The 19,199-nt window shown below is 38.8% G+C and overlaps 1 protein-coding gene across 2 annotated transcripts in view; it reads left to right on the top strand.

Annotated features, from left to right (window-relative positions):
* Positions 1–19,199, top strand: part of n4bp2 (NEDD4 binding protein 2) — a 101,227-nt gene that overhangs the window by 41,311 nt on the left and 40,717 nt on the right. For both annotated transcript variants that reach the window (XM_069924885.1, XM_069924886.1), the window contains exons 7-11: positions 3,447–5,728; positions 7,551–7,636; positions 9,715–9,760; positions 15,729–15,997; positions 19,051–19,172. In XM_069924885.1, the coding sequence (XP_069780986.1) occupies positions 3,447–5,728; positions 7,551–7,636; positions 9,715–9,760; positions 15,729–15,997; positions 19,051–19,172 (2,805 nt within the window). The remainder of the gene's footprint in view (positions 1–3,446; positions 5,729–7,550; positions 7,637–9,714; positions 9,761–15,728; positions 15,998–19,050; positions 19,173–19,199) is intronic.

Below are 19,199 nucleotides of genomic sequence, written 5' to 3'. Positions count from 1 at the left end.
GACCTCAGTTTTCTTCAGGCTGACTTCCAGGCCAAACATTTTGACAGTTTCCGCAAAACAAGACGTCAAGCGCTGAAGAACTGGCTCTAAACTCTGAACCCTTCTCCATTAACAATGGCGTGAAGCAAGGCTTCGTTCTCGCACCAACCCTCTTCAATCTTCTTCAGCATGATGCTGAAACAAGCCATGAAAGACCTCAACAATGAAGACACTGTTTACATCCGGTACCACACGGATGGCAGTCTCTTCAATCTGAGGCGCCTGCAAGCTCACACTGAGAGACAAGAGCAACTTGTCCGTGAACTACTCTTTGCACTTACTGGTAGTGCAAAAAAAACTACTCAATGTGAACATGTAAACAAATAAATGTAAACAACTGTGAGATAGAGAGGCGAAAAACAAAGTGCAAAAGTAAGGGTCCTATGTTCCTGATTGAGTTTGTTGTTGAGGAGTCTGATGGTGCAGGGGTGGCAGCTATTCCTGAACCATGTGGTGCAAGTCTTGTGGCATCTATAATTCTTTCCTGATGGTATCAGTGAGAAAAGAGCGTGTGCTGGGTGGAGTGGATCATTGATGATTGCTACTGTTCTCTAACGGCAACATTCTCTGTAGATGTTCTCAATGTGGGAAGGGGTTTGCCAGTGATGTCCTGGGCTACATCCACTACCTTTTGCAGGGCTTTGCAGTCAGGGCTATTGGTGTCCCAATACCAGTCTGTCATGCAGCCGGTCAGCACACTACCTCCACACATCTGTAGAAACTTGCCAGGAATACCAAATCTCTGCAAACTTCTGAGGAAGTAGAGGAGTTGACGTGCTTTCTTCCCGATGCCGTAAGTGTGTTGGCTGCAGGAAAGATCCTCTGAGGTAGTGACTCCCAAGAACTTAAATTTGGTCACCCTCTCCACCTCTGATCCTCAATGATCACTGGATCATACACATCTGGTTTTCCCTTCCTGAAGTCAGCAATCAGCTCCTTGGTTTTGGTGACATTCAGTGCGAGGTTATTGTTGGTGCACCACTGGGCCAAGAGACTCATCGCCTCTTTTTCATAATACTCACTACCTTGGTATCATCAGTGAAATTTGTAGATGGTGTTGCTGTTGTACCGAGCCACTGGTGTGAAGCGAGTAGAGCAGGGGGCTGAAAATGCAACCCTGTGGTGCTCCATTACTGATGGAGATTGTGGAGATGTTCTTAACAATTCTCACTGATTGTGGTTTGTAGGTGAGGAAATCAAGGATCCAGTTCAACAGTGGGATGTTGAGTCCCAGGTCTTAGAGTTTGCTGATCAATTTTGTGGGAATGATGGTGTTAAATGCTGAACTGTGATCAATAAAGAGCATCCTGATGTATTCATATTTGCTGACCAGGTGTTCCAGAGCTTTGTGTGGAATCAGTGAGATGGCATTCACTGTAGACATTGCTACAATTGGTGAGTTGCCACTCAGACGGGAACTGATATGCTTCAACACTAGCTTTTCAAAACCCTTTATCACTGTTGATGTGAGTGCCATTGGTCAATAGTCATATAAGTTGGTTACCACAGTCTTCTTGGGCACCAGTACGATTGACACCTGTTTGAAACGGGTGGGTACCACATCCTGCTGGAGTGAGATGTTGAAGATATCCGTGAATACATTGGTAAGCACAGAGTTTTATTACTCAGCTGGGTACTCCAGACTGGATGCTTTCCTCAGATTCACTCTCCTGAAGGCAGCCCACACGTCATCCTCAGATACAGACAGGAGAGCAGCATTTGTGGGGTTGGGGATTTGTCAACATTTTGGGTCAAGACCCTGCCATCAAGGAAGTGAAATTTACTTTTGAAATCTGGGGTCCACTTACCTATTTATTTGAATGGGGATTATTGTTCTGGGAATTTGGTTAACTTAAATTGCATTTTTTTAAAAATATTTGTACTTGTAAATCGATAGTTTATAAGTCAAAATAATTGTTTTCATGCTTTGTTTTACTTGTAATATTTTCAGTTCAGTGCAGTCATTGTTCATTTATTTCAGACATTTAAGGACATCCAAAAGAGATTTGTTAGGTTAATTCTAAGATTGTTCTATTACAAGTGGCTGTAGAAGTTGGATTTGTTGCAGTTTAGAAGAATGAATTCATAGAGTATCAGAAGGTTGGGAGAAGGATGGAAATGAAGACAGAATGAGGGATTAAAGCTGTAAAGCAGTGGTCAAAAAACTGAAATATGTTGTATTTCTTTCTCATTCTCCACACTGGAAAGTTCAGGGTTCTAGATCATTGGAGCTATTTAAAGAGAAGCTAGATGCTGCTGATTTATGCACTTTTCCTCCACAGCTGCTGCTTGACCCACTGAGTTTTTCCAGTGTTCTTTTTTTGTTTTGGAGTTGTTCTCAACTTGCATAGAAGAGGAATTGAGGCATTGGGCAGATCAGCTGGCTTGGTGGGCAAGGTGGCTTATTATTGCTAATTTTTTGTGCATATTATAGATGCCTTTTATTTCAATGCCTTTAAAATCAGATGAAAACTCTGTGTGCGGGCGCGCGCGTGAATAATTTTGGCCAATGTGCAGATGGCGAATCCATCTGGAACTGGAAATTCTGGACCATTTTTTTGTTCTGGGATGTTACTGTTAAAACAAAGGAATCAGACTGATAGCTATTTATTAAAATAGTTTGACTTGTAAGTTTGATAATGACTATATTCCTTATAATTTTTGCAACTGGTAGTCAGGGTTGAATTTATTTTATTATGTATACAAATATGCATACACATGGTATATTTACTGTGTCAGATGTCAAATAAAAAGTTGAAAGTGATAACATCTACAAGTATCAAATCTCAGTGGTGTGTATTGAACCCATGATCGTTGCAAAGATGAGCACCATGTCATGGAGTATTGGAAGAAGTAGGCCATTGTGTTGAATAGTGTCATAGTACCTAACTTTGCTTGTTCCTTCGCCAGTGGAAATTAGCATCAGTGCTCTCCTAAAGTTTGACCTCTTTATTTGTGTCCTCACTCATTTACTCACACACCCGTTAGATTTTTTTAACTATTTTTGTCCATCTGATTACCATGGTTTTCATTTATGCATTTAAAATTTATTGATGATGTTGTACAATGCAAAAATGAAAATTCATTAATTTTAAAATATAAACATTCTGCCTTGCTTGCAGGAAAAAGAATCTTAGGTTTGTATGTATGTACTCTGACAATAAATTTGAACTTTGAAATACAAATGTGCTATGTTTGGAGTGGAAGTTCAGCTCTGCTGACAGTTAAATTAGGTAGTACTTACGATGGATATTAAGACTTTTTCTAAAATTTAGATTAAGTGCCAACAATCATTAAGTTTTTTACATTTATTACTATTAATGTTTAATTTTTAATTAGTTTGGAGCAATTTAGTTCCATGTTTATTTTGCAGTAAGCTGTTTACTCTTTTTATGTGCTTCATGTAGAGCAATAAATGAAGCATCAGGACCTGCAAATTTTTCAGACCACCAAGATTCATCTTACACCCTGATACCAGTTTTAACTTGTGCAGAGGATCGGTCAGCTATCAAAACAGATCTAGCGTCATCTGATGACTTGGAATCAAGTTTGCGTTCATCTGCAAATTTTCCCAGTGAAAGTGAGAAATATGAGATTGGACACAAAGCTGAGAATAGTACTAAATATTCACAGTTTGTAAGTAGAAATAATGTACAAAAAGCAGATCAACCTGCTGGATCAAATGACAGCAACTGTAATTTCTCATCTCTTTCCAAAACCGAAGATAGACAAAGGAAACCAGCAATGCAAGCAGCTGAGTTTGAAGCTGAAGCAGCAGAAGCCACCGTCCAATGGAGCATTAATGATTTAGCACATGATAACTTAACTGGATTTAGGACTTCACTTGATCAAAAAATCGGAAATGAAAAATGGGAGAGTACTGATGGTACATATAATGTAACAGAAGGTGCACCAAAGTTGCCAGTTGAGGCAGACACCTTGGGGGAAAGCAGTTTAACCAAGGCAGAGTTAAAGAAACAGACAAGCAATGTTGAATCCAAATCTTTAAATTTTGTTGGAGATTGGCCAGTTATAGAAACACCAAAACCTCAAGATCAGAGGAAAAGACGGACCAGGAAGGCATCAGAACGAAGTATCACAAACGATGACCATTTAAATCAATCCAGTAACTTGGAGCCTGTCCTTCCCAGTGATTCATTAAAAAGAGCTACTCTCAATTTGATTGAGCAGGGAAATGTAGAAGTCTCAAATGAATCAAACAGATCAGAGGTTTCCGAAGATTATTTTGATGATGGTATACTGTCTTCACCTGCTGTAAACTCTATAAATGAAACCAGTTATGAAAATGGCGAGGATCATGAAACTCCACAAACTTCTGAAGAACAAATTTCAGAAGCATCATCTGACAAGCACCTAAATAAAAAATCTTGGCAGAACAAAAGAGTAGGTAAAGCATGCAAATTGGCCTTAACATTCACCAGTAACAGCCCCATCTCTGAAGAGTTTCTGGAGCCTGTGCCATTAACAACTGATCAAGTGAAAAACACTGCTGTAATTCCAGATAACCCAAGACAAGACAACTCAACACAAACAGCGCCTGAACACTTTGCTGTGTTATGGAGAATTGAGAATGAAAATACCAGTATTGTTCACTATAAAATTTTGCAAGGAACTTTAAATGGAGTTAAATCAACTAATTTAGATGAAACACCAAAATCCATAAATCCTAATCAATCAGTACCCTACAGAGTGACACATGATAAAAGCACGTACGTAGATGAAAATGAGTTTGTAAATTGTGAAGAGAACCTACAAATACTCAGTAATTGTTTTAAATCTATTCCTCTTGAAGATCTGAATGATTTGTATGAGAAATGCAACAAAGATGTAGAATGGACAACCAATTTATTGCTTGATTCTGGTGTGAAGCTTGCAAATGAAAGCCCAATTACGAATCAGTTGTGTTTAGATCCCAATCATGCAAGCAGCAGTATTGCACAAAATAAACAAATACCACCAACAGAGAAAATAGATCTGAGTGAAGAGTTGCTTGACAGGTGCAAAGCAAATCATTTCCCCATTGCCTTAGAAACAATCAGAAAAGTATCTTGTCAATCATCAGAGATGAATTCAGAGAATGACACTGTGGAATGTATGCAGTCTTGCCTTGACTTTGTCACAATAAATCCATTAACTGACAATACTAAAGAACCTGAACTTGTAGCTGAAGAAACGAAAAGTACAAATAATATATTGAGTAATGTAAATCTGCCATTTAACATGGATTGTGAACAGTTTACCAATTCTAGTATGGAATATCATGGAGGAGAAGAACAACGTGAATCAATGTTCAAGAAGAACTTGGTAAACAATGAAGTCATGTGCATGAAAGGTGATGTTCCAGTAACTTTAAATAGAAACAATACCAAAGAAACTAACAACATCTCTAATTGTACAGATATAAGGGAGACACCTTCAGTGTCAAAACCAGAACTTAAGACTGAAACACAGAGTGTAACAGAAACTCAGTCCAACTCTGATGTAGAAAAAATCTCTGCACTGGAGGAAAATGAAAATAAAGTGAAGACCATCAATGATGAAAACACATTTCGGGATGGTTTGGGTTTGTGCTCTGATCCAATGCAGATTCAGTCTTTAGAATTGCGTTTGCCACCAGAACTGGCAATTCAGCTTAATGACCTGTTTGGATCAGTAGGTCTTGATCCAGGTAGGTGAAGTTTGTTCTGAATTAATTCTACTGATAGTTCACTTTTATTTATGACAAATTATAAATGATTAGATTTAGTGAAAAACATCATGATTTCAAATATAATCGTGTTTTTAACATTGCAGAATAAGTCATTAACTGAAAAATATTCCCTTAAAACATTTTTAAATCAATTTTGTTCAGTGGTACACAACACTAATGGGCAATATTATGTTTTGTTTTTTGAGTTAACGTTAAGTTCAATTCTGCTCCACTTTCTGGATGCTCTGAAAATGATAGCATTTCTTGTTATCATTTGTTATGTAACTTGCTATGAAAAATCTTTTAAAACTATATAAAGCAAATTTTAATACTCATAGAGGTTTTGTGTCTTAATTTTTTTTGTAATGAAAGAATATCATTTGGCCAATAAATCCCATTGCAATAAATTCATTTTAATTCCCCTTTTCTATGTCCAAAAACTTTGTTGATTTCCCAATTTGGAATGTTGTTATTTTGACGAGTTCAAGAAGTGTTTTTTTTCCATCTTACAAATGATTTTTGCAGCATTTATAATGTCACTTGTTCTGGGGTGGGGGGGTGGGATTTACTTAAAATAGAGACTTAAATAATTATACCATTGTAATTTAAACCGTTTCATTGCTGCAGTTAAAATATAAATTTCAAATCTGGCATATCATGAAACAACCTGGTTGCTATTGTCACTGAACATTGAACAGCACGATAATTGGGTATTTGGGACACTGCCTGGAAAGATTCCCTGAACTTTGGAAAATTACTGAAAACTAAACAATAATTTTAAAAAGACCTTTTTTTAATAACATAACAATTACAGCACGGAAACAGGCCATTAGGCCCTTCTAGTCCGCACTGAACCAAACACTCCTCTCTAGTCCCACCTACCTGCACAATGACCATAACCCTCCACCTTCTTCTCATCCATATACCTGTCTAGCTTTTTCTTAAATAATAAAATTGACTCTGCCGCCACTATTTCTCCCGGAAGCTCATTCCACACCGCTACCACTCTCTGAGTAAAGAAGTTCCCTCTCATGTTACCTCTAAACCTCTGCCTCTTAACTCATGTCCTCTTGTTTCAATCTCTCCTACTCTTAACGGAAATAGTCTATCCACATCCACTCTGTCTATCCCTTTCATAATCTTAAATACCTCTATCAAATCCCCTCTCAACCTTCTACGCTCCAAAGAATAAAGACCTAATCTGCCCAATCTCTCCATGTACTCTAGATGCTTAAACCCAGGTAACATTCTGGTAAATCTTCTCTGTACTCTCTCCACTTTGTTTATATCCTTCCTATAATTAGGCGACCAGAACTGCACACAGAACTCTAAATTAGGCCGCACCAACGCCTTATACAATCTCAACATCACTTCCCAACTCCTATATTCCATGCAATGATTGATAAAGGCCAGCATACTAAAAGCCTTCTTCACCACCCTATTCACATGAGTTTCTACCTTCAGGGAACGATGTACCGTTACTCCTAAATCCTTCTGCTCTTCTGTATTCATCAATGCTCTCCCATTTACTACGTATGTCCTGTTCTGATTCTTCTTACCAAAATGAAGCACCTCACACTTATCAGCATTAAATTCCATCTGCCATTTTTCAGCCCACTTTTCTAAGCAGCCCAAATCCCTCTGCAATCCTTGAAAACCTTCATTATCCACTATTCCACCTATCTTAGTATTGTCTGCAATGTTCTATTTTATAGTTACATTTCCTTTACCCAAAATGTGTAATAGGGTGCACTAATTAAATTGCATCTTTTATTCAACTGTAACCATTACTGCTTTGTAGGTGCTTTGACTCCAGAAGAATGTGTTGTACAGATAGATTTGAACTTGGCAAAAATTATTCATCAGAAATGGAAGGAAACTATATTGGTTAGTAGAAGTTTTGTTTTATTTGCATATTTATATGGAGGCTAGGCCTGACTTGGGAAGTATTTTTCAGCGCATGTGACAATGAACAATCCAGTCTGGGTTTGATTCCATTTTGCTCTTTGGTGGATATAATATGTATTGTCAAATTATTTGGTATGTACTGATAACTTTCATCTGTACAATACAAATTGAAAAATAGATGAATATGGGGTCACTTTTGTTGATGGGCAGATCAAGCAGATTCAATACTGTTGCAGAGACTTGTAACTTTAGATAGCTTGTTATAGGCAAATTGAGATACCTAAACATTTTAAAATGGTTGAAATATCTTTTCAAAATAAATGAAGATGAAGATAAAACCAATGAAGGCATAATTCTCATTTCAATCACGTAATTAACTACTGGTAAAGGAAATTGAACCACGCTGCCAATGTTTTAGTGGGTTCTCTGGTGTGAGAATATGTTTTAAAATGTTGACTGAAATAGAGAAGCTAGCTCCATTACTTTTTCTTGTTTATTTTTTTCTTTTCCTGTATCACTTTGAATTTTGCCTCCTTTTACAGATGGTTGGCAACCTTTTGAGCAATTGAATTCAATGTCATATTTAATAGAGCAGGAAGAAAATATTAATTACATTTAATGTACTTACATGATAGTAAAATTTAGATTAGAACATGTAGAGAAATTAAAAGGAAAACATTGTTTAAATATAAACCAAAAATGTTTTTATATCTGCAATTTTTATTTTCATCTGAGAGAATAAGGTGGCACATATCTAAATGAACATTTTCAGAGCATGAGGGACTGTTCAATAATATTTTTGACTTCAACCTTTACTCTGCTATAGCTCATCTGTTATTGAAACGCTCATTTATGCATTTGTTAAGATATAGAACAGTGGTTCTCAATCAATGGGTCTTAAAAAATTGTTAAATAAAAACTTTAAATTAGATAAAGATGTATTTTTTGCAGAGCTGCCTTTGACTTGAAAATATTGCTCAATCATTCCCACTAGTGGGCCATGGCATGTTAGGCCAGAAGCCAGGTGGGCCCTCGACCGAAAAAAGTTGAGAACCACTGGTAGAGTCAAGTATTGCCACACATTCCATGCTGGCCTATCTCTTTCCACGTTTTAAACAAGATAATTCAGAGCTATGTTGCTCATGTTCTAATGTTTACAGAGATGCATTTGTTGTTTGCTAATTTGTGTAGGTGATACTTAAATAGTGCTACAATTTTAAAATTTTCATCCTTTAAAATCTTCTAATGTCTCACTCATCTATCTTGCAGCAATAATATCTTGCACTATGATTCTCAACAAGAATTTTTATTCCTCTCTTACTGTCCTGCTTGGCTCCACAAAGCTTGAAAAACTAAAAACTGAAATTCTGAAATAAAAACTGAAAAACTTGGTAGTAGTCAGCAGGTCCACTTTGGACAAGAAAGAGTTAACATTTCAGGTCAGTGATCTGTAAAATGTTAACCGTTTTTCTCTACATAGATCCTGCCTGCTGTATATTGCCAAAGTTTTCTGCTTTCACATCTTAACAATCATTTCTAAATTCTGTTTGTGAAAACTACTATTTGTTGCATTTACCAGCTGCTTAGTAAGAGATGGTATTTAATCAACCTTTTAGATCTTTTTACTGAAGTTGGTCTCCCATCTCTCTATAATTTACATAGAATACAAGAGAATAACAAATAGTAGCAGAAGTTGCCATCTGACCCAAAAAGACATCTGCCATTTAATAAAATTGTGGCTGATCTTGCTGTGGACTCGACTTCACTTACTTGCCTGTTCCCCATCACCTTTAATTTAACCTTTAGTTCTGCATAGAGTTGTTTTTCGCTGGTAGGCACTTTCAGATTTCAATATTTAATGCACCTCTGTTCTTAGTTTAAACACCATTAGCAAGCTGTGACATCCTTGTTACTTTTATGACTGAAATTTCCAGTCCTAAATATTTTCTGATGCTTTGTGTTGGTGAATTTTATAACCATGAATTTAACTGTAATATAATTTTGTAACTAAATTGTTTGATCAATCTTATTTGGATCCATCCTATTTTCTGTACTAGGAGCGGCAAAACCAAGAATCTCTGTCCTATCAACTCCTGTTGGAAGGTAATGAATATTATTTATAGATTACTAAAAACTTAAAAATGGTGGTCATTCTTATGAAATGGTGCAAATGAGGCAAACAACTAATAATTAAGAAGGAGGAAGACCTGTGTTCAGTGGGAGTCTATAAGGAAATTATAATATCAGATTAGGACTTTGGACTGCACTTTCAAACTTGTCATTGCAAATTTAAAAAATTTAATAATTTTAGCTAATAGAAGAAATATAATTAAAAAATTAGCTAATTCTTTCAGAAAAGGGTGTTCCCAAATCTGCCTTGTATGTCTAGGTTTTTGCCTGGTCTGCAAGAGTTCAGATCTATGACATGGAATTCCAGGTAACAATCAAACAAGAACAGTACAGGGATCCCTTACCATGAACTTGAGGCAGCACAACTTCTATGCAGCAACTACCCTCATTGATGTAAGCTATCAAGAGAGGAATGCAATACATTCAGTATGAGAATTGAATGGTGGCATCTCTCCCTTAGCAAACATTAGAGAATAATATAATTATTCAAGACACATTGACATAACTCAAAACTTGGTTACTCTCACACTAAGCCATAGGGAGCAGACAAGCATATGACATGTCTTTCAATCTAATTTTTGTCAACACTGGTTCATTTAGCTAATGGAAGGGTACAATAGTAATATTAATAAACTCACTCATCTACATTCAGCTCAGGTACTTCTAAATTACTTGATTCCAGGTAAGCACATGGATCCTGTGGGGTGAATAGTAAAAGTAATATTTTACGATGTCATTATCAAGTTGTCTCAGCATTCCTGTGTTCAGTGGGAGTTGAAAGGAAATTCTAGCAATGCCTTGATGCATTTGAGATCAACTCCAGAATATCACTTCTGAAGAAATTAATATCAGAAATGGGAACCAGAGTCAGCCATCTGACCTGCTCTGTCATTCAATAAAATCACGGCTGATCTGGCTGTGGACTCAGCTCCACCTAGTTGCCTTTTCCCCCATGACCTTGATTCTTCTACATTACAAAAATTTTATCTAAGTCTTAAAACACACTCTATTGTTTTCCTAGCCTGACAATTGCACAGATTAACCACTCTCTGGAAAACCATTTCTCCTCCTTTCTCTCTTAAATCTATTTCCCTGAATCTTGAGGTTATGTCCCCTGATTCTAGTCTCATCTACCAGTATAAACAACATTTCTTTCTGAATGTTTCTTTCAGATGACAATTCAGTCTTCTGAATTCCATTGAGAATTAATCCCCTTATCTCCAGAATCAACCTCCACTGCCTCCAAAGCCAGTACAGTATATCTTTTCTCATGTAAGGAGACCAGAATGGCACAGCCTTATTCATACACCTGCAGCTGAACCTTCCTGCACTTCAATGCAATTCCTCAAGCAATGAAAGCCAATGATCTATTTGTCTTCGAGGAATGAAGGCTAACATTCCATTTGCCTGTTGCACCTCCAAACCAACCTTTTGCAATTTATGCACAAGCACTCCCTAGAAGGTCTGCAAACAGCATGCTGCAATCTTCCACCATTTGGGAAAAAAACTCATATCTTATTTTTCCTTTTAAAGTTGATGACCTCACAAATATCAAAACTTGCTCCGTTTGTCAGACCCATGTCCACTCACTTACTAATATTTCTCTCCAAATTATCGACACAGGTTGCTTTTCCACTGAGTCTAGTGTCATCAGCAAGCTTGCATATGTTACACTTGATCCCCTCTTCCAAATCATTAATATATTTCGTGAATAGTTGCAGGCCAAGCACCCATCTCTGTGGTATTTCACTCACCAGTAATTGCCACCCAGAGAAGCATCCATTAATCCCAACTCTGCCTTATATTGGTTAACCATGCATGACCCCAAAGTCTACGCATCCTTATCTCATGGTTAAGTCTTTTATTCAGGGCCTTATCAAATGCTTTCTGGAAATCCAAGTGCACAATATCCACTTTATTTTAAAAAAAGGTATTTTTAAAAATGGTGGTGCTGACCCTGGAGAATGGAGACATAACACTGCTCCAAAGACTTCAACCACCACGCCATGCAGGCTTTAAGTGGCCTGTTAAAGGAGCCAGCGGAGTTTGTAAGTAAAATCCAGCAACAGTGCAGGTCTGTGTCCAAGATGGCAGCGCCTATGCTTGCCAGCGACCAAGAGTGGTTGCAAACTCCAGGGAGCATGTGAACTAGTACAAGGCACCAGAAAGAGGAAGCACCTCTTCAGTCTCCTCCCCCCCCTCCCCCCCCCCGCTGTTGAGAAGGAAAAGCACAGGAGACAACCTTATAGGGAAGGTGACCATGGCAGCGAACCAGTGAGGGGCTCAGCGGCTGAGGGACCCGCACAGGCTGCAGTCCTAGTTCATGGGAGCCAAATATTAGAGCTGGAATTCGAGGGTGCTCAGGTCAAGAATGACTCCCAGAGGCCCTCTTGCACGGAAAGCTTCCTGATCATGTCGGAGGTTTGGATCTGGCACTCGGGTTCCTGATGGATGGAACAGGAGTCTGCAGCTGCAGGAGTGCTGGAGGTGAATCTTCAGACACTCAGTGACTCTGAAGGGACTCCCCTTTACTTTTCATTCTCCCTTGCAGTAAGGGGTGATGGTTATTATTTATGGCAATCATCTGCCTTGCAGCAGGCAGAAGATAATTTTGTTTTTAAATTAGATGTTCTGTCCTATTACATGGCAATAAACGAATCTTGAATCTATTCCCCTCTATCCTCCACTCATTACATCCTCAAAGAACTACAGTATCTACAATAGCTTCCATCCAGATGTCTCACTATTTTTTCCTTCAAGACAGCTTAAAGTATTTTGCCTTATGGCACTGACTATAGACCTGTGGCACTCACATGAAGTGCTTTGAAAAGCTGGTGTTTGAAGCATATTGGCTCCTGTCTGAGCAGTGACATGGATCCATTCCAATTTGCCTATCATAGCAATAGGTATATGGCGAATATCATCTACCTGAAGCCCTGGAACACACGGACAGCAAAGATGCATACATCGGGATGCTCTATATCGACTGCAGTTCGGCATTTAACTCCATCATTCCCTCAAAACTGATCAGCAAACTCCAAGACCTGGCACTCAACACACCACTGTGTAACTGGATCCTTGATTTCCTCACCTACGAACCACAATCATTGAGGATTGGTAAGAACATCGCCACAATCTCCTTTAGTACTGGAGCTCCACACGACTGCATTCTTAGCCCCCTGATCCACTCGCTTTGCACCTATGATTGAGCAGCTAGGTACAATAGCTACATCATCTATAAATTCACTGACGGTACCATGGTAGTGGGTTGTATGAAAAAGAAGCGATGAGACAGTCTATAGGAGAGAGATTGAAAACTTGGCCCAACATTAACCTCACACTGAATGTGACCAAAACCAAGGAGCTGATTGCTGACTTCAGGAAGGGAAAACTAGATGTGGAGAGGGTAAGCAAACTTGAGTTCTTGGGAGTGACTATCTTGGATATTCTTTCCTGGAGCCAGCAACGTAATGGCATCTGAAGAAAGCATGTCAGCTCCTCTACTTCCTCAGAAGTTTGCAGAGGTTTGATATGACATTGGAAAACCTGCCAAGTTTCTATAGATGTGTGGTGGAAGTGTGCTGACCGGCTGCATCAAGGTCTGGTATGGGGACATCAATACCTCTGAGTGTAAACTCTGCAAAAGGTAGTGGACGCAACCCAGGACATCACAGGCAAACTATTTCTCACTATCGAGAACATCTATGGGGAACACTGCCATCAGAGAGCAGCAGCAATAATCAATGATCCACACCACCTAGAATACTGCTGCCATCAGGAAAGAGGTACAGATGCCACAAGACTTGCACCACCTGGTTGAGGAACAGCTGCTACCCTTCCACCATCAGTCTCCTCAACAACAAACTCAATCAAGAACCGCTTTTAGATGTTCTGAGAAAGATTATGCTCCTGCAGGTGCGGCTAGCAGAGTTCAGCTGGCATGTTTAGGTGGCCACGGAATGGATGGCTTTCTGGCACTTAAACATGCCAACTGACTGCTAACCATCTAGGAGCGAAAGCAGGCTACTTGGGATAGTGGCCTAGTCCTTTGATGTTATTTTCAACGCATGCCTGACAAACAACTCAGGCATGACTTGACTTGTGCTGCCAGTCTCCTGCACGCCTGACTCCCGCTGCCGGTCTCTCCCCCTCGCTCACCTGACTCACCATTCGAACCAGGAGTCGATTGTTAATGACGTCACCAGAACAAACGAATCTCGAAGCAGAATGTTATACTTCCTGGAGAAGGGTTAGGTAAATAGATCTGGCTGGCTTTTCCGGTTTCAGATGGCCACCCAACAGCCGCACAGGAGTATAATGTGCGGCTTTACAGTCGGGTATTGTGGCCATCTGAAAGCGGCTAAGGACTCATTTAAGGACTCTTACTTTTGCACTTTATTGATTGCTTTTTTTTAATTTGTTTATTTCATGACATGTGTGCATTGTGTACAGTTTTTTTGCACTAGCAACAAGTGGTAATTCTGCCTGGCCTGCAGGAAAAAGAATCTCCGGGTTGCATGTGATGTCATGTATGTCCTCTGAAAATAAATCTGAAGTCAACTGCCTTCGACCTTCATGCTGTTTTTAGATAGTGGCATGATATTCGCTGTCTTGCAATCCACCAAGACCTGTTCATAGTCCAGAGAATTTTTGTAAATTATCACAGATGCCTCTGATAACTTCTGTCATTTCTTTCAGAATTTTGAGGCATTTCATCAGAACTAGGTGGCATATCAACCTTTAAGCCCATTAGTGTGCTCAGCCCAACTTTTTAGTGATAGGAGTTGAATCAAGGCTCTCAGCTCCCATTGTACCCTTTGGCATGTTAGATGTGTTCTTTTCCATGAAGACTGAAACAATATAGTCATTCAAGGTCTTGGTCATTTCTGCCGATATTAATTTCCCATTCTCATCTTCCAAGGGATCTATGTTCATTTTATCCATCCTTTTTAGTTCTTTGCAATGATAAAAAAAATTATACTATTTTAATTTTTTTTGTCCTAGTTTACTTTGATAATCCCTCTTCCCTTTCCTTATAGTTTGTTTTGTGGTTCTTTGTTGCTTTTAATTTTTTTCCAATCTTCCAGTTTCCTACTATTCTTTGCAAATTTGTATGTACAAGGTTTTAATTTGATGGCTTCCTTTGTTATCCAAGGCTATCCCTCCCCACTCTCTTTAAACTAAAATGTACCTTTGTTGAGAACTGTGAAAAATCACTTTAAAAGTCTTCAATTTTCCTCCACTGTCCTACCATATAGCCTGTAGCCCCAGTATAGGCTAGCCAGCTTCTCCCTCATCCTGTTCTAGTCTTCCTTGTTCAGGCATAATAAACCCGACATTTGAATGAGAATTTCAATCATACTGTGATCATTCTTTCTGAGACATCCCAAACTACAAGATTAAAGTACCTTCCTGCCTTTCCTTCTGAACACTTGGTACACTTGGTTGTTTAATTCCTGTTCATCTCTACCCTGCAACCATGTTTCTAAAATGGCCATTAAATCATACTCCATGGCTTAACTTTCAATCGTTTTTTTGAATTATGATTTTTCCATCACAAAGTCAGGAGTGATATTTGGTGTTATCTCCAAAGTATTTAAATAAGAATTGATTAAGATGCCATATTTCATTCTTGAGTATTTCTCTATTGCTTGTTTGAAGATAATTTATTCCTGAAAGGGATTACAAGGAAAGAGAAGTGTGACAATGGATAGAAATAAAACCCAGACTGCTTTAAATCCCATCATGTGATATGAGAGCACAAACTGAAAATTGTTGTTAAAAGATCAAAGTTCCAAAATTTGGTTCGGGGACAAATTTGTTGCTTTCACTTTCAATTACATAAATTTTGGAACTTTATTGAACTTGCACTGTCATTTTGGATGCATTGTATATAGTACATAAAGTAGAAGCTCTAAAAATTGTATTGTTTCTTCTCTAGGTGGCAATTTATCTGAAAATTTAACTTTGGAACTTGCGGGTGAAATGGAGGAGGAAGAGATGCATGTTTCTTCAACTCTGAATTATGACGACAAGCAGCCAAAGGAAAAGGCTAGAAGGAAGGTTGTCCCTTTATCTGCTTCATTGATTGCTGAAACTGACTTGGTGGAAGGCTTTCCATTTATGGATCATTGGAGTGCTCAGGTTCCTCACGTGTCATTACGGAATATCATGATGGAGGAGATGGATTTTCAAATAAAGCAACACCAGGTGAAATATAGTTCATTTTCATTGCTTTCCAGATTTGTGGTAGAGGAGACCATAGAGGAGAGGTGATGTGAGTTTAAAATACAGGTAGATGATATGAGAATATTAAACCTTCAAAGAAAGCCTGAATTTCTTATTTATGCTTTTTTTAAATTTGCTAATGTCAAAGCAGTGTTTACAACCTTCAAATGCAAGGATTTTATGTGCTAATGGTTGACTGGAAAACTGTAGAGAGGTGATCCACTGCAAGTGTTGGACACTTCAACATAATGGAAATTTCAATTGAGGGTGAGAGAAAACCACCTTATCCGTGATCCTCAAATAAAAGTGGTTGTCATACTGAGTAAATGTATTTGAATATATTTTGATACTTTTAAATGTTGTTGCACATTATTCCATGAATAAGATGAGAATGGTTGGTCTTGGGATTGAGGCAACATTTGACTATATAACATCACAGAGCTCTGGTAAACTGAAGTCAATGGGTATCAAGGGGAAAAAACTCCAATGGTTGCAGCTGTATCTTGTACTGAAGAAAATGATTGTGATTGCTTGAGGTCAATCATGCAGGAAATTTCACATTTCCCTCCATATTTCGTGATTTGGATATGTATCATTGATCCTTCACCATTTTTAACCATCCCAGCACACTCTTCCCAGTGGAACTCTACTCGACATTACTGAAGGCGACCTTCAATAGGACGACTCTCAAGGAGAGTGAATAAGCAGCTTATGCTCAATTTTTCCAAATTATTACATACAATACCACTTTGATTATCCAAAATAGTTGGGTCTGGACCTATTTCAGTTAACTGAATTTTTTGAATAAATGGTCATTTTTTTTAAAATAGCCCAGTAGCAACAGCAAATCATTTGTATCAATGTTTAAACAACAAACATCAAGGGAAGGCTTTTCAAGCATTCAAATAACGTTTCATTCTCACCAAAAAATTGCTGGCCGCCCCCAATCCCTGACAAGTCACCAATGGTACCGCCGATTACCAACACTTTCCAATCACACCGCCAATCCCTGACACGCCCCCACCTCTGCCACTGATCCTGGGGAGGCTTCCCAGGCCAATGGAACACTCACTGGCAAGTCAGCAGGCTTTTGTCTCCCCATGGGCTTGTTCTGGCTGGGGCTGTTCTGGCTTTGTGTCCTGGTCTTCAATGTTGGAGCCAAGCACAGACCCATTCTTTGCCTGCGCACACTCCCCTTTCCAACTGCCGCCAACAATCACCGACCCCTTCTCCCCCCACCTACTGAGGCCCCTGCTCCTACCCGGGAGGCCGCTCTCCTTGTCGCAGGGACAAGGGATTCTTCTGGCCGCTTGCAGCTGGGAGACAGCGGCATGCAGTTTGAGAGGGAGAGTTGGAGAGAAAAGTCAATAGGGAAAGGTAAAGAGTTACCTGAAATGAGGACAAATATTGTTTTAATTTCATGTTGGGTGAATTTTTTTTTTTCAACCTATGAGGTTAGTTCGGCTCTGAAGAAGTTTGGATAACTGAGGATTTAAAAATGTTTTGGATATTCTCATTTATCCGTAATTTTTCAGAGGCAAATGGACATAACTTCCAGGTCCAATAAATGTTCAGATAAATGAGGATTTCAGGGAATCCGATTTTGGATAATCAGAGTTGTACTGTACATGTTAGTGCTGTAACTTTACAGGAGCCGCTGCGTTGGAGGTGCAAGACCTCTTAATCAAAATGTGCTGTTAATCACTTGTACATAGTCTTAATTTTATTCTTAAATAGTTAAGTTTGTTCCTGAAATCTTTCATATACATTATCTTTCTTTGGCTTGGCTTCGTGGACAAAGATTTATGGAGGGGTCTGCTGCAGGCTCGTTGGTGACTGACAAGTCCGATGCGGGACAGGCAGGCACGGTTGCAGCGGTTGCAAGGGAAAATTGGTGGGTTGGGGTTGGGTGTTGGGTTTTTCCTCCTTTGTCTTTTGTCAGTGAGGTGGGCTCTGCGGTCTTCTTCAAAGGAGGTTGCTGCCCGCCGAACTGTGAGGCGCCAAGATGCACGGTTGGAGGCGAGATGGTGGTGGTCAATGTGGCAGGCACCAAGAGATTTCTTTAGGCAGTCCTTGTACCTCTTCTTTGGTGCACCTCTGTCACGGTGGCCAGTGGAGAGCTCGCCATAGAACACGATCTTGGGAAGCCGATGGTCCTCCATTCTGGAGACGTGACCCACCCAGCGCAGTTGGGTCTTCAGCATGGATTCGATGCTTGCGGACTCTGCCAGCTCGAGTACTTCGATGTTGGTGATGAAGTCATTCCAATGAATGTTGAGGATGGAGTGGAGACAGTGCTGATGGAAGCGTTCTAGGAATATAGGTATATAGGAAGCTCCTATGGACATTATAATGTGGAAGAAAATACAGAGATCTGTTAACATTATGGAACAGTAAAAGTCGTAAAATCTAGCTGCTCGGGGATTGGGTCGGTTTGGATTTTTGTATTTTCCTAATTCTCGGGCAGTACTTTAAAAATTCACATTTAAGGAAGAATAAAGAGATGACCAGGTAAGTTTTGATAGTTTTAATTAGCAAATACAGCATGCTTCATTTATCAAAATGAGCATTTTTAAAGAAAAAGTCAACATTAGACAAAAATTTAAACAGAATTTTTTCACTACAAAAAAAATGTAATGCTTGAAATTATTTTTAAAATGAACATTGTAAATGAAAAATACAGCTTGTAAATTAATTTCTTTTTGATAAGATTACCTGTATTAAATGTGGTCTCTGGTTGCCACTGTGCATCTGTGGCACTTCTGCATGCACAAACACAAACAAAAGCCCACTAAATTTAAAAAGTTTGAGAGTCTGGGTTCTCGGGTGATCTGGATTTTTGAACTTTTACTGTACAAAAAGAATTGCTGTTGATGGCAAGTTGTACCAACCTTTTGTTAATCAGAATATTCTGTGTTGCATGTAAAAGGAAGTGCACACTTCACTAAAATTTACAGTTCAAGTATCATTTATCAAATGAACATTAAATTATTTAATTAACCTTGGTGACTGAATTAGTTCTTTTTTCTTTGTAGTTCTTTGAGAATTCTCTCCTGTCTACAAAGGATTGTGCAATTAAACTGAAGGAGAAACAACTCTTGGAGATGTTTCCAGGGATTGCTAAGCATTTTATTATTGATATGTATAAAGACAACAAGTGAGTTTCAGTTGAAATTTGATGCAG

The sequence above is a fragment of the Narcine bancroftii genome, chromosome 3 (genome assembly GCF_036971445.1).
Source record: "Narcine bancroftii isolate sNarBan1 chromosome 3, sNarBan1.hap1, whole genome shotgun sequence".
In the NCBI taxonomy this organism is placed as follows: domain Eukaryota; kingdom Metazoa; phylum Chordata; class Chondrichthyes; order Torpediniformes; family Narcinidae; genus Narcine; species Narcine bancroftii.
The sequence above is the reverse complement of the archived record's forward strand: the minus strand, read 5'-3'. Positions and strand labels throughout refer to the sequence as shown.